This window comes from Podarcis pityusensis (assembly GCF_964106645.2).
Source record: "Podarcis pityusensis genome assembly, chromosome: 13".
In the NCBI taxonomy this organism is placed as follows: Eukaryota; Metazoa; Chordata; class Lepidosauria; order Squamata; family Lacertidae; genus Podarcis; species Podarcis pityusensis.
In genome coordinates this window covers 49,207,877-49,222,790 of record NC_138038.1, presented here as the reverse complement: position 1 = coordinate 49,222,790, position 14,914 = coordinate 49,207,877, and the positions used below count along the sequence as shown (strand labels likewise).

At 51.1% G+C, this 14,914-nt stretch overlaps 1 protein-coding gene across 2 annotated transcripts in view; it reads left to right on the top strand.

Moving 5' to 3' along the window:
• The first annotated feature begins 9,066 nt into the window (after positions 1-9,066).
• The window catches only part of LOC308462192 (myosin-7), a 39,029-nt gene continuing 33,181 nt past the window's right edge, over positions 9,067-14,914 (top strand). For both annotated transcript variants that reach the window (XM_080979589.1, XM_080979590.1), the window contains exons 1-4: positions 9,067-9,134; positions 12,082-12,134; positions 12,630-12,841; positions 13,828-13,971. In XM_080979589.1, the coding sequence (XP_080835715.1) occupies positions 12,638-12,841; positions 13,828-13,971 (348 nt within the window). In that variant the 5' untranslated portion in view covers positions 9,067-9,134; positions 12,082-12,134; positions 12,630-12,637. The remainder of the gene's footprint in view (positions 9,135-12,081; positions 12,135-12,629; positions 12,842-13,827; positions 13,972-14,914) is intronic.

The window sequence follows — 14,914 nt, the reverse complement described above, 5'->3', positions numbered from 1 at the left end:
AATACGTTTGGCACCAGCTTAGCTGCAGGAGTTGCTGGAACGAGGTATACCAGGAACCATGCAACCATCTTAGGGACTCCACTGCGGATTTGTGTACGGTTTACTCCTAAACCTTTTCTTGAAGTAAATCAAAGAAGGCAGCAGAGGTTTAGCACCAGAGCTTCCCTTCTCCTAGATGGGCTGCCTTCCCAGGCGGACGAGCCCCTTCTGTCCCTCTGTTGATACAGAACCGCAACCAGTACAGTCACAAAGTTTGTTGCATATGTCAGGTGAAGATGTGGCCGATCGTTCGCCGACAGCAAAGGTCATAAAAATGACTTTTTAAGGAGTGACACTGATTGCGGCACGAGCTTTCATGGACCGGAGCTCATTTCACCCAACTGCAACCGTACAGCAAAGAACGCCATGCAGGGTTTAATCCAGGGGTCAGCAAACTTTTTCAGCTGTGGGCCGGTCCACTGTCCCTCAGACCTTGTGGGGGGCCGGACTATATTTTTTTTTTGGGGGGGGGGGAATGAACGAATTCCTATGCCCCACAAATAACCCAGAGATGCATTTTAAATAAAAGCACACATTCTACTCATGTAAAAACACCAGGCAGGCCCCATAAATAACCAGAGATGCATTTTAAATAAAAGGACACATTCTATTCATGCAAAAACATGCTGATTCCCAGACCATCTGCAGGCTGGATTTAGAAGGCTATTGGGCCGCATCTGGCCCCTGGGCCTTAGGTTGCCTACCCCTGGTTTAATCCATTGCCAATTACTGTTCTGTTTCATTAGCACAGGCAATTGAACTCTATTCTGAGTTCCTCCAACCCCCAAATTTTATATATCTGCAAGTCTTCAATCACCATTTATTACTGGTGAAACATTTTTATTCCGCCCATCAAACAAGGTGGCATCTGTGATGTGTGACTTCTGCGCCCCATTTGATTTCACAACCACCCTGCGCAGTAGGCCCGACAAGAACAAACACAACTATTCCGTTCTTTGTTTTATCTCGGTCTGGAAAAACGTACCGCCCACAGAACTCTCTTGACACGTGTACAGCCGCCATTAAGAAACCCTTGACTGGAGCAAGCGAACAACCATTTTTTGCGCTCAGAAACTCTGGGATAATTACTCTGGTCTGTTGTATGTTTAGCACGATGTTTAAATCTAGGGCCAAGCTGGCAGCGCAAGTGTTCCTCGGTGCCAGGACTGCAGCCGCGAGGACAATGGGCAGGTACCACCCGAAGGCCCAGCTGAGAATGTGCCTGGCAAGGGCTGAGGGTGTGGAGACCCCCATCTCTGGCAGAGTCTCCTCTGAAGCAACGAGCGAGTGATGTCATGGCAGCTAGTAAAAAGTCAGAGAGAGAGAGAGAGAGAGAGAGAGAGAGAGAATGGGATGCCAGGCATTCCTTCCCCTCACCTCCTGCTTCCAGGAATCTGCATTGCTATTGTTCAAATGCTAAATTTGCTGCCAAGAACCCCAGTCCCCTCTCTCTCTTCTTGGCTGTTCATAATGTCCCCCTCTTGCGCCTTTCCAGAGGCTGCTTGCGCACTCTACATTTAAAGCACACACCCCAAAAATACAATAACGGGAACTGTAGTTTTCCCCCTCACAGAACTACAACTCCCAAAATGCACTTCCCATGATTTAAAGCTACGTATGTCCTTTAAAGAAGGCTGATCGCCGAAGAATGGATGCTTTTGAATTATGGTGCTGGAGGAGACCCTTGAGAGTCCCATGGACTGCAAGAAGATCAAACGCATCCATTCTTAAGGAAATCAGCCCTGAGTGGTCACTGGAAGGACAGATCCTGAAGCTGAGGCTCCAAGACTTTGGCCACCTCGTGAGAAGAGAAGATTCCCTGGAAAAGACCCTGATGTTGGGAAAGATGGAGGGCCCAAGGAGAAGGGGACGACGGAGGACGAGATGGTGGGACAGCGTTCTCGAAGCTACCAGCATGAGTTTGACCAAACTGCGGGAGGCAGTGGAAGACAGGAGTGCCTGGCGTGCTCTGGTCCATGGGGTCACAAAGAGTCGGACACGACTAAAGGACTAAACAACAACAACATGTCCTTTAAATGTACGGTGTGTGAGCAGAGCCCAGTCCTCGCCCTAGAACCCCCCCCCCCAAGTTTTGGCTCATTCTTCGATGGATTTATCATTATCAATAATAAGTCAGTTGTTCAGTTGCTTGCTGCATACAACGTCTCCAAGCGCCTTGCAAAATGTTAAGAGTATTAAGCATAACCTAAAATCCGGGGTGGGGGGAAGTAACCTTAGAGGCCAAATCCAATAAAACAGCAGCAGGTTTGATTTAAAAATAAATAAATGTCCCCACCTTCCGTTTGGCTGTTTCCCGCTTTCATGGGTTTAGCCTCCTACGTGAAAAATAATAATTGCGGCCGTGCATTAAAAGAGGGAGAGGGGTTTCCAAAGTGGAAGGTAAGTTTGAGAGAGGTGGATCAGAGCATTCACAGAGGGTTAGCCTTGTCGCTGTTTCAGCTCTCCTATAATATGCAACGACAACGCAATGTCAATGATTGAGAACCTTAATAAACCGCTGATAGCTGGGTGGAAGCTGCAAGTATTGAAGTATTTCTCAGCAAGGGCAAAATGCAGAGGCAAACGCCCTTTTCCTTTATCCTTGGGTATCACAGCCACCCCCATTTAGGGTCCTCACAATATTTCATTCTCTCTCGACCACGTCCGCCACCCCCAATATTCCTCCTTCCCTCTGGTCGTTTCTTTCCCCCCATTCTTTCCTCCCCCCTGAGCTCCCCCATAACTTGGCCCCCTCCCAGCAAATAACTTCCCTTTGGCCAACCAGAAGATGACATTACTGCTGTTCGCAACTCTGGCGTGCTTTATCTGCTTGATATTTTCGAAACAAGCACGCCGGGGCTAAAAGAGGCGAATGACGGTTGCCTACGCCTTATACCAGTTTAGACAGTCATCTGGCTTCTCCCCAAAAGAACCCTGGGAAGCACCCTCCTGGTCCTTTCTGCTGGGCCCTTCTGCAGGCAAAGCAGCTGTTCTCCCCCAGAGCCATTACCCATCTCAGGAGGTACTGCTGGGTAGATCTTTCAGCTGGTGCCAACTGGATTTCATGGGTATAAGCTTTCATGTGCATGCACACCTCTTCAGGTATCTGAAGAAGTGTGCATGCACACAAAAGCTTATATCCAGAACAAACTTAGTTGCTCTCTAAGGTGCTACCAGACAATTTTTTAATCTATTTCGACTGCATCAGACCAACACAGCTACCTACCTGAATCTGGATTTCATGGGTTGATCTGTGGTCTGGGTGGTAGGGAGATGGTGAGGCTGCGTGGTGGGGAGATGGGCTGAGGTGGCTCGCGACCCTGTCCGGACCCTGAGATTGTCCCATGAGGCCCTCCTCTCCGTGCCCCTCTAGGAGAGGTCTGGAGGGTGGCAACCAGCACCTCTTCCCCACTGAGCTGCCAGTCTTCAAACTCTCCACCAAACTGGCTTTCTTCCTAGTGGCACCTTTCTTAAGGGATTGTCTCCCCAAGGAGACCCGCCTGGTGCCAACCTTGCCATTGTTTTGCCACCAGGCAAAGTTTTTTTTTTTAGTTGGGCAGCTCCAGGGATATGCTCTACTACGGATAAATCTGCATGCAATAACTTTTAAATGATTTTTATTTCACGGTTAAAAAAAAAACTTTAGTTGCAAATCACTTTGGGACATTTTTGAGCAGAAAGCAACGCCAGTTGCTGCTCTTGCGTTCGAATCCTGCTTGCAGGTTTCCCACTAAAGCAACTGCCTGCCCACTGTGGAAACAGGAAGCTGTACTAGAGGGGACATTGGCTTGATCCAGCCAGCGCCTCTTATGTTCCTACGATGTGCATAAACCTTACGAGCCCCTTCCTGTTTCGCTTTGCAGGCGGATTCATTGGCAGGTGCCTAAGTTGCTTCTTGCCCGCGAACGTAACCAAGGTGCATTTTAGCGGTGGTCTGTGCTGGCTCTGTTGACATCCACACATGCCCCGAGTGCTGGCCTTGCCTTGCCCGCCATGCCGCGCGGGTGGCACAGTTGTGTGGTGGTGCAACGCTCCCTCCCGCTGACCTCTCAATCTTTTCCTGTCCTGTCGATGCCTCTGCTCTATCCTGGCTCGGGAACAATAGCCAGGCGCATAGTGCCAGGGCGCGCCAGGAATCCCATTGTCGTCTCTCCAGCCCACGTTTGGCCTTTGTTTCACCTGCCTATTGTTTTCGAAGGCGGAGGGGGGCATCTTGCCAGGACTGCAGGAACAATAGCCAGGCGCATAGCGCCAGGGTGTGCCAGGAATCCCATTGTCGTCTCTCCAGCCCACGTTTGGCCTTTCTTTCACCTGCCTATTGTTTTCGAAGGCAATGGGGGGCATCTTGCCAGGGCTGCCCCCCTTTCCCCCATCCCTCCTGTTAGCTGGGGACTCCCTTAAGCTGCTTCTGTTTGGTGTGGGTTTTTTTTGCATGGCTTTCGTGCCAATTACATTCCCAGCTGGGCTCCTGGAACAACCTTTCCTATTATCCTCGCAGCTGGAATTCTGGCTCCAAAAAGTCATCAGTGCCCATCAGGCAGGGGAGAGAAATGGCTCATTTGGGGGGAAGCTGGGAAAATTGGCTTGTCGGAAGTGTGAGCGTGTGTTACAGACCGCCGAGTCCTGCGCTCAGATTTCAAAATGGGGGCCGCGTGAGGCCTAGTGGTCTGAGCAGGGTGTGCGAGGAGCGCTGAAGGCTAGGACTTCAGGGGTCTGTCGGAAGAAAATTGGGGTGCCTCAGGGTAAAGGACGGGGGTCCAGAGCCAGGACTCCTGGGACCTTTCCTCTCTCCTCTCTGACGGAACCAGCAAAGCCTGAAGAGCAGGTTCAGGAGGCGAAAGATTGGGCAGCAGGCCTTGTGGTTAGAGCAAGCTTGCAGAGATGTCTGCTTTTTTAGCTCAGCTTGGGATGGCGATGCGAATTCCTGAGATAATTTTTGCGGTTCAGGGCTGTGCTTCTCAAGTTCTCCTGCCCTCCGTGGGTCACTTGACAATGACATACAGTGGTAACTCAGGTTACAGATGCTTCAGGTTACATACACTTCAGGTTACAGACTCCGCTAACCTCGAAATAGTGCTTCAGGTTAAGAACTTTGCTTCAGCGTGAGAACAGAAATCGTGCTCCGTTGGCAGGGCAGCGGCAGGAGGCCCCATTAGCTAAAGTGGTGCGTCAGGTTAAGAACAGTTTCAGGTTAAGAACGGACCTCCGGAACAAATTAAGTACTTAACCCGAGGTACCACTGTATTCCTGCCTGTCGTGGCAACTGAATTGCTAGGCCCCGAACGACTCCTAATTGCGTCTTTATGGTCAGCAGAGCGATGCTCATGCGTCGCTGGTGTTCAGGGCGCACGGAGATGGAGCCCTCTTCCCGGTTAGGAGCCAGGGCGAGAGGGTAGCCGGGTGTAGTGGTTAGAGGAGGAAAGGCAACTCAACGCAAAAACACAATTTCCAGAAACGGAAGACTAAGAAGCAGGGCCAGTTCTTCAGAGGCGTCCGGCGTTTATCCCTCCCGCTTCTGCTGAGGTGGCCAGGGCGCTGTGGAAAAAGAGAGCACTTTGGAAAGGCTATATTTGTGCCGCGCATTTGGACAGACAATGGACACATGGGAGCAGAGGGTGGGGGGTCCCAGGCGAGAGACAAAGAAGGGAGCAGGTGCGAGGGGGAGGCCGGAGCCAATTCATAATCCGGGGCAGGGCACAGCGCCAGCAAACAGGGCGGCACCGTGCCAGGAGCTGCCACCTTCCGGCCATTAACTCCATGCAGGCCTCCCTTTGGCGTTGTCTGTGGGCATTTTCCGCCCTCCTGGCTTTTGGCCTCCTTTCTGCCTTCCAGGACACGGCCTGCCCCCCCCCCACCTCACGGCATTCCCTCCCCAAATGTCAGGCCCTTGCCTCCCCTCTCGGCTTGCCGCCGGTCCCGCCAGGCCGTCACTCGATCCGGCGGGTGACGTCCGCCGATGGCCCCCCCTTGGCCCAGAACAAAAGGCAGGAATGGCATTGAGGCAGCGTGACCTTCGCGGCCGGCTCCTCTGGCGGCCCTTATATAGCAACCTCGCCACAAAGGCTCCTTATTATAGCCTCGCATCGGGGAGACGGGAATAGAACCCAAGAGTCCTGCCTCCCGGCCTGGGGACAAAGGAGTCCAGGGTCCCAGCCGTCCCCTCGGCTAGGCTATGGAAAAACCAAGATTCAAGCTCCGAGATGGGCTAAAAGGCCTAGGCCTTTGGGGGGGGGGGGTTGTAATAAAAAGCAGTTTTTTGTGTTTTCAAACTTCTCACGTTTTAAAACCAAGAAAGGGGGGGGGACAGAAAACCCAGGCTCGGAAGCTCTTATCATAGCTGTCAACGTTTCCCCCCCTTTTTTAAGGGAAATTCCCTTATTCCGAATAGGATTCCTCGCAAGAAAAGGGAAAAGTTGACAGCTATGGCTCTTATGCGTGGTGGCAAAATGGCAAAGGAAAGCCACTCTGTGCATGCTCAGAGGTACACTCGCCTTGCCTTTCCAGAACGGAGCCCCGGTGGTTTGAAATTGGCTCTGCAGCTAAGCCCAGGGAAGTTTGGGCTTAGCATAGATCCCATGCTTTCCTCACAACCCTGCAAATTCTGGATCCAAATTCTGAAATCTAAATCTTGTTGCATTTTGCAAAAAAACGGGTTGGGTGGGTGGGTGGGAGGATGGAGAAGAATGCCAGTTCTGTTATTACTGTTTTTATGTCATTACAGTGCAGCTCTAGATAGTTTTTGCAATGATTTTCAAGACCTTCCAGAGAGTCAGTGGATTTCTCTAAAAAGAAAAAAATGAAAAGACTTGGTTAAGACTTACTTGCTGGGAGAAGACATCTGGATTTTGCTTCCTATTAACTCTCTCCCCTCAAATGAAAAGCCTCCTTTTTAGTATTAAAAAAATGGCTGCCAAGTGCAGCCCTCCACATATTACTTAGCTGGGGTTTGCCTATGTACTGCTCTGAGGGATTTTGTACCGTTTGAGAGATCACCCTCTTAACTTACATAAGTTTAAACGGGTTCGTGTTTTTGCCTCGGGGCAATCGAACTATGAATCGAAAGACAACCAGAACGTGGCTTGGCTGTCAGCTTGACTATATGAGTCTCGTATACATAAACTTTCTCCACCTGAGTGAAAGAAGAGGAAAAGGCGAGTTTGTCCATGCAGGTAAACAACCCTCTGCTGCGGACCGAATGTGTGGCATTGCACAAGTTGTTTCTTTCGGCCTCAGTTCTCCAGCTGTAAAATGGGACTAGCGGTGCCGTTCCCCGTGAAAGTGAGAGCAAGACAGCTGCTACATGTGAGATGTGCTATCAGATCTGCTGCTGCCTTCACAGTTGGAGGAAATAACGTTTTTCCTGCTGGAAACTACAGGAGGGGAGAAATCTCTTGTGCCTGAATCCTGCTTGCGAGTTTTCCACAGGCATCTGGGATGTATAGTTCCATTTTGTGGCTAGCTCAGCATTGCTTACACTGGCTGGCAGCAGCTGTCCAGGGTTCCAAGCAGGGATCTCTGCCATTCTTCCCTGGAGATATCAGGATTTGAATTCGGGACCTTCTGCATGCCGAGCGAATGCTCTTATCACTGAGCTAGGGCAGCGTTCAACCTTCTCTGCCTCTTTCCCCCCACCCCAAATCCCACTACCTGGAAGCTGCTTTTAGCCTCTATCACGCCTGTGTTTTTCCCACTCCTGAGTGGGTGGAAGTTTCAAGCACTGCTTAATCTTTCAGGAGCGGCCCTTCTTTCAACCAAATCATGTCCCTCTGCAACAGCTTTCAAATAATAATTTTTAAAATGGGGAAATATATATCCCTCTCTCAATAGAAACCCTCTTATGATATTTTCCATGGAACGAGTCCTCACAGGGAAAGTGGCCAGGGGAGAAATGGACAGACTTCATATCGAAATGGACGCCTCCTCCTGTGATAATTCAGGCAGTGAAAGCACAATGTGGGAATATCTAAAGTTGTTTCCCGAGGCCCTCGGTCTGAAAATGGTTTGTGCTTACGAAAGGTGTGTCTTGGTTGCCTGGGGGGAAGCAAAAGACCTCAGGAGAAGGCAAAGGAAAGCTTCACCCGAGGCTCCCGTAATCGGCTTCACGTTGCCTAATTCCGTTTACCAGATTAAGGGAAGAATGGAGGATGGTGACAACTTTCAAGTGGGGTTGCTGAGCCTCCCTAAGCAACTCAGGGCTCTGGACATAATTCAGTTACACCTTCAAAACCAGGGGTCAGCAAACTTCTTCAGTAGGGGGCCGGTCCACTGTCCCTCAGACCTAGTGGGGGGCCGGAATATATATTTTGGGGGGGGAAAGCGAACGAATTTCTATGCCCCACAAATAACTCAGAGATGCACTTTAAATAAAAACACACATTCTACTCATGTAAAAACACGTCTGCGGGCCGGATTTAAAACGCGATTGGGCCAGATCCGGCCCCCGGACCTTAGTTTGCCTACCCATGTTCAAAACCATCCCCAAACCCTCTGAGTTGCATCTCGGAGCTTGGGTTGCAGCGAAATCAACGCCACTTAATAACGCGATGCCTCAACGCAACATTTTCCTTTCTCTGGATTCTTCCCGTTACGTTTCTGCCAGGTGGGGTAACAGTAAACTATGGCTAAGGGTTGGGTTTTTTTGGGGGGGGGTTTCAATAAACTATGGGTGAGGGTGTGCAAGAGATTGCATGTGGAAACAGAGCATTGGGGAGGGCAGTGGAATATTCCTACGTTGCCAAAAGTATGTGCAGCTTCTTTCTCTCATCTCCCCTGAGACCCCCCTCCTCTCCCCCCACTGGAATCTCAACCCTGTTGTTCCAAGATATTTTGATGTCCACCGCCCCCCCCCTCCCTGAACCTGTTCTTATTCTTCATACCACAACAATGACGACTTGTTCCAATTGTTCCAGGGGAAGCACGATAGGATTGGGGTGTTGGGGAGGGAAGTGGTTGGGGGGGGGAAGGAGAGAGAGGAATGGGTCCGTGTGCCCATATGAGGCCGGCCGGTGGGAGGGAGCGGGGGGAGCGGGGGTTTATAACCAGGGTCCTGGCCAAGCACCCAGCTTACAACCCCACCCATCTTGCACTGGTCTCAGGTAAGGCCCAACGCCAGCGATTCCACATTGGAGGGTTTGGGGCGGCTAAGAAGGTATTGTGTTTGCCGGTGATTGGGCTCTGGCCATCTGGGCATGGGGAAACAAGACAGGGAGTTTGCACCCATGGAAGGAACTTTGAAGGACATCTAGTCCAAACCCCCTGCTCGAACCCACAAACCTGAGATTAAGAGTTTTATGATCTACCACCTAATCTATCCTGGGGGCAGGGAATGAAATCCAAGCAGCCAAGTGTGCTTTCAATGTACCTGGTGGTTTGTGATTTTTTAAAATTTTTTGCACATTTGCAATGCAGGCAAATGGTAGAATGCTGCCTTTATCGCCCACCTTTTCCTCCCAAGGAGCTCAAGCTGCCATACCTAGTTCTCCCCCTCCCTCCTCATTTTAATTTCCACAACAACCCGGCGAGGTAGGCTAGGCTGACCGGCCCAGGGTCACTCAGTCGTGAGCTTTGTGGATTTGAACCCTGGTCTCTCCCAGTTCTTAATCCTGACGCTAGCGGCTCGCAAGACAGTGGCTGGAATTGGGAATGGGCTGCGGTGTTTGCAAATATACACGGGCGCGTGTATTTGTGCTGGGGTCTCTGTGCAAAATTGGGGCTTTGTGCGCGCCCGTTGGTGAGTCGTGTGTTCGGAGAGAGATTTGCACGCGCGTAACAAACAGCATATGCAAATAAGCACACTTCCTAAATGGGGCTTGTGAGGATTGGACGCGGCTCTCAAAAATGCGTTGCACGAAGGGGCTAGGATTGTGTCCAATCCGCACAGAGCCCTGCCTGTGTTTTCGTGAGTGTCTAAGAATGTGAGTTTGCAGTAGTGAGTGTGCCTGGTTGAGTACTTCCAGCAAATTCAAAAAGTGTGTCTTAATTCTGCAAATCCTGAGATCTGAGAATTTCATCTGGATGCTGGTGGCTATACCATTAAATACTTCATCCATCCTTCTGAGAATGGTTACATCCTGAGAATGGGTGCTGTAAAGGCATTTCTTGTTTGAATTTTGAAGACAACACTCCACTCTTTCCCCCCCCCCCACCTCAAGTATTTCCACTAGACTTCAACTACCAGCTGAATATTAAAACTTAAGTTCGAAATTTAGGCGTTGAAATCTTCCGGGATTTCTCTTGCCTACATGCGGCTTTGAGAATCGGGTGAGAATTTCCATGGGCTGTATGTTGAGAAACGAAGGACTTTCCTCCCGGGTTTGCTTCAGTGTGGCCCAAGGAGAGGATTCTGGAAAAATTTGATAATAACGAATCGTCGTTCCGTTTTTTGTTTTTGTGCTAGCCATAAGTCTAGCTTGTTTTCCCTCTGGAAGGAAAACTGGTGAGCTGATTGTATGGGTGCTTCTGCCTCAAGAACCCATAGCTGTTCATCCCCCCCTTTAGAAGTGGTTGTGCAAAATCACAACCTTGGCGTGAGACAAATCGCACAGGGAGCTTAGCAGTTTTCAGACTGCATGTATTTGAGCTGTGGAACTCGCTGCCACAAGGCATAGTGATGGCCGCAGCGTTGAATGGCTTTAAGGGGTTTAGACAAATTCATGGACGATAAATCTGCCTGCCATAATGGTTAGGTGCTACTGGTTGCTCGGAATTGCAGGTGAGGAGAGAGCGCTGTTGAGCTTAAGCCCCGCTTACAAGCTGCTGATATGCATCTGGTTGGCTCTTATGAAAACAGGATGCTCGAACAGATGGACCTGCGTTCGGATCCAGCTGGGCTCATCTTATGCTCTTACCTAGGCAGCCCCACAGCACAGTGATGGTTAGAGCACCACAGCTCAATAACTGAGCACATGAATCACTGGCGGAAGATTCAGGGTTCCCTGGCATCTCCCATCAAAACAATATTTTAACTCAGATGACGGCTGGGAAAGCCTCTACTTTAGGTTCTCGACTCTTTTCAGACCAGGGATCTATCTAACTTTAGCCCAAAATTGCACGTGGGGACTGACACTTGCAAGGCGGTACTGCTTCTGCTGTGACTCATTATGGGGCAGGGGGTAACCCAGGAGTGTAGCCTTTTGCCGGTAGTTTGTCGAACTACAAAGCCCATCATCCCCTGTCAGCATCTCCAGTGACCAGGGATGATGGGAGTTGTAGTCCAACAGCAACAGTTTCTTATGTCTGTATGCAGGCATGGGGCTAATTATATGTATTCTTGCAGAACTGGGCGTGAGGTGCTCAACGGTTCAAGTTTCCTCTCAGCCGCAAACCCCGCAGGGTGACCTTGGGCCAGTCTCCCTCTCCATGCCCCAGCTTCCTAGGTTGACACACCTCACGGGGTTGTTGCGCGATGATAAAATGTGCGTGGAGAACTGTATGCTGCCCCGAGCTCCTCGGACGAAGGCAAACTTTTCACAAAGATTTATGTGCAAGGGCAACATGTACATAAATGTTTGCCTGGGGCTTTCGCTCCTCCAGGCCCACCATTCACAATCACAGGAAGTTCTATCCCTGGAGCTGCCTCCCTGCTGCTGGGGCCCACTGGGAATGGTGGGACTGGTGGGAGGCCGGGACGCAAGGCAGGAGGCCAGCAGTAGGTGGTGCCACAGCCAACGACCGTCGCAACCGCAGCCAATGCTAGGTAGAGACGCTGAGTTTTAGTTCTGCCCTTGCCTTCCTCCCTATTGAGTTCTACCAAGATGAAGGAGAAGGAAGCTGACAGACAGGGTCACTCGCTCGACAGGGTATAAGCGAGAAGGCCGTCAGATGGGCTGGCTGACGGCAGACCGAGGTCAGTCACAAAATCTGAGGTCGCAAGATTTGGCAAGGTGCGAATTTAAAGGATTTTGTTCACGTATTGGCTCAGGAATTGCAAATCAGGAAAATTCTCAGGGAAGTGCAAGAAGAGAATTATAGATATCGTATATGTTTGTGATGAGCAGGCCAGGGAGGATAAACATGTCTATATTTTGTGTTTTTCGCCTACAGTCATCCGGCCCCAGGTAGCCGATCTCCTGTGGAACCGTAGGAAAATAAAAAAGGTAAATATGGGGCGCTTCTGTCCAGGAGCAGTTGCTTTTGCGGGCAGGTGTTTTATTCACAGCTTGCTTTTAGCTGGCATCCAGATTGCAGCGTCTTCTAGGGGTGAAGAACCAGACCTGTTTCTAAGGGGTGTTTTATTTTTGAAAGCCCACAAGAGGGCAGAATACTTGCCCAGGGGGCAGCAGCGTTAAGCACGGCGCAGTCCTCCCAATGTCCACTTGGGGGCAGCAGCACAACAGCTTCCCTTTTGGAGAGGTGTGTTGGGCAACGTGGAGCTCCCCCCATGGGCATTTTGTGAACTGCATATATTGCATACCTCCTCCTCATGGGGCGATGGTCCCCCCTGGTGGCTGGTTGGCAAATTGCACCATCCCCAACTGTTGGGCCTTGAAGTCCCGGGTTCGAATCCCACGAGCCCCGGGCTCCTGTTCACCGCTGCGAGGACGCTTCTGCTTGCTGCATGGTTGTTAACTTTGGAAATGTTCCCGTTCCAGCTCCAGCCATGTCTTCGGATGCCGAGATGGCCGATTTTGGCCCCGCAGCCCCTTACCTGCGCATGTCGGAGAAGCAGAGGATCGAGGCGCAGAACCGGCCTTTTGACATGAAGAAGGACGTCTTCGTGCCGGATGAGAAGCTGGAGTTCGTCAAGGCCAAGATCACGTCCAGGGATGGTGGCAAAGTCACCGCGGACACAGAGAATGGCAAGGTGCTAGGCTGTTTCTTATGCTCTCATGCCCATCCCATCGTATAATAATAGTAATAATGATAATAATTTATTATTTGTATCCCGCCCATCTGGCTGGGTTTCCCCAGCCACTCTGGGCGGCTTCCAACAAAGATTAAAAATACATTAAAATGTCACACATTAAAAACTTCCCTGAACAGGGCTGCCTTCAGATGTCTTCTGAATGTCAGGTAGTTGTTTATCTCTTTGACATCTGGTGGGAGGGTGTTCCACAGCGTGGGCGCCACTACCGAGAAGGCCCTCTGCCTGGTTCCCTGTAGCTGTGCTTCTTGCAGTGAGGGAACCAGCAGAAGGCCCTCAGCGCTGGACCTCAGTGTCCAGGCAGAACGATGGGGGTGGAGACGCTCCTTCAGGTATACTGGGCCGTTTAGGGCTTTAAAGGTCAGCACCAACACTTTGAATTGTGCTCAGAAACGTCCTGGGAGCCTATGTAGTGTCTCTTCTGCATGTTGTGCTCCAAAACTTCTAAAACTTTGGCATTAAAAAAATGCCTCCCACAACCATCTTCCCTTCTGCCTGACACCATGCCCCCATGATCTCTCCTCTGTCTTTTTATAAATGCTGTTCTGGCCACCCACCTCCCCAGTGAGGCGAAGTGCCAGCTGCCATGCCCTGACTGGGGTCTTCTAGTGCGGCTGCCCGTTCTGTCGAGCGGGCATCCCTGTTGTGTCCCTCCCATTTTCCATCTATGGCTTCCTTCCATCCTCTCCCCGCTACCCAAGTAAAAAAAGAGGTGGTGTCCAATGCTAGTCCTACTCAGAGTAGACCCATTGGAATCCGCGAACCTGAGTGCTGCCCGTTAACTTCATTGCATCTGCTCTGAGGAGGGCACTGGACGCAACCCGGTGGGTTCAATTTGGGGGGCTGTTTGGGGGAGGAAGAGGTTCGCTGTCCTTTGGGCGCTGCCTGTCCCGCTGGCTTGAGGCTTCACTGCCTTCTCTCCGCAGACGGTGACGGTGAAGGAAGACCAGATCATGCAGCAGAACCCGCCCAAGTTCGATAAGATCGAGGACATGGCCATGTTGACCTTCCTGCACGAACCTGCCGTCCTCTACAACCTCAAGGAGCGCTACGCCGCCTGGATGATCTATGTAAGTGAGCACAATCCTTCCTGGCACCCGGGAAGATGCCTTATCTCAAGTCAGGCCATTTTGGGTCTGTGTAGCTCAGTATTGAAAGGGATGCGGGTGGCGCTGTGGGTTAAACCACAGAGCCTAGGACTTGCTGATCAGAAGGTCAGCGGTTCAAATCCCCACAACGGGGTGAGCTCCCGTTGCTCGGTCCCTGCTCCTGCCAACCTAGCAGTTCGAAAGCACGTCAAAGTGCAAGTAGATAAATAGGTACCACTCCAGCGGGAAGGTAAACGGCGTTTCCGTGCGCTGCTCTGGTTCGCCAGAAGCGGCTGAGTCATGCTGGCCACATGACCCGGAAGCTGTACACCGGCTCCCTCGGCCAGTAAAGCGAGATGAGCAACCCCCGAGTCGGCCACAACTGGACCTAATGGTCAGGGGTCCCTTTACCTTTAGCTCAGTATCACCAGCAGTGGCTCTCCAGGGTGTCAGGCAGGGATCTTGAACCTGGGACCTTCTGCATGCAAAGCAGGTGTCCTCTCCCAGTGCTATGGCCCTTCCTTGTAGGAAACTTGCAGGCCTCCGGGTGACGCTGGTCTCCTCCTCCTCCCGTCCATCAAGACAGCTGCTGGGCTGAGAGGCCCAGCAGACATTCCCCCTTACCCGGCACCTGAACATCATCCAGAATCTGCAATATTCCCACCTCGCTGGAGTGGACTTGTTGGGCACTGATAGTTAAGGGTGTTAAGAGAGCCCTGCAGGATCGAACCAGAATTCCACCTACCCCAGCTTTCGGCTTCCAACAGTGGACAGTCGTCGGGTTTCCTGGAAACCTGCAGGGCGGGTTAAAAATAATAATTCCAGGCCTCCTGAGGTTCTCGGCTTCCTTTCACAACCCGCACCATCCTTCAAGTTTCTTGCCATTTTAATTCACCACAAGACATCATTTTCTTACAGAACGCCC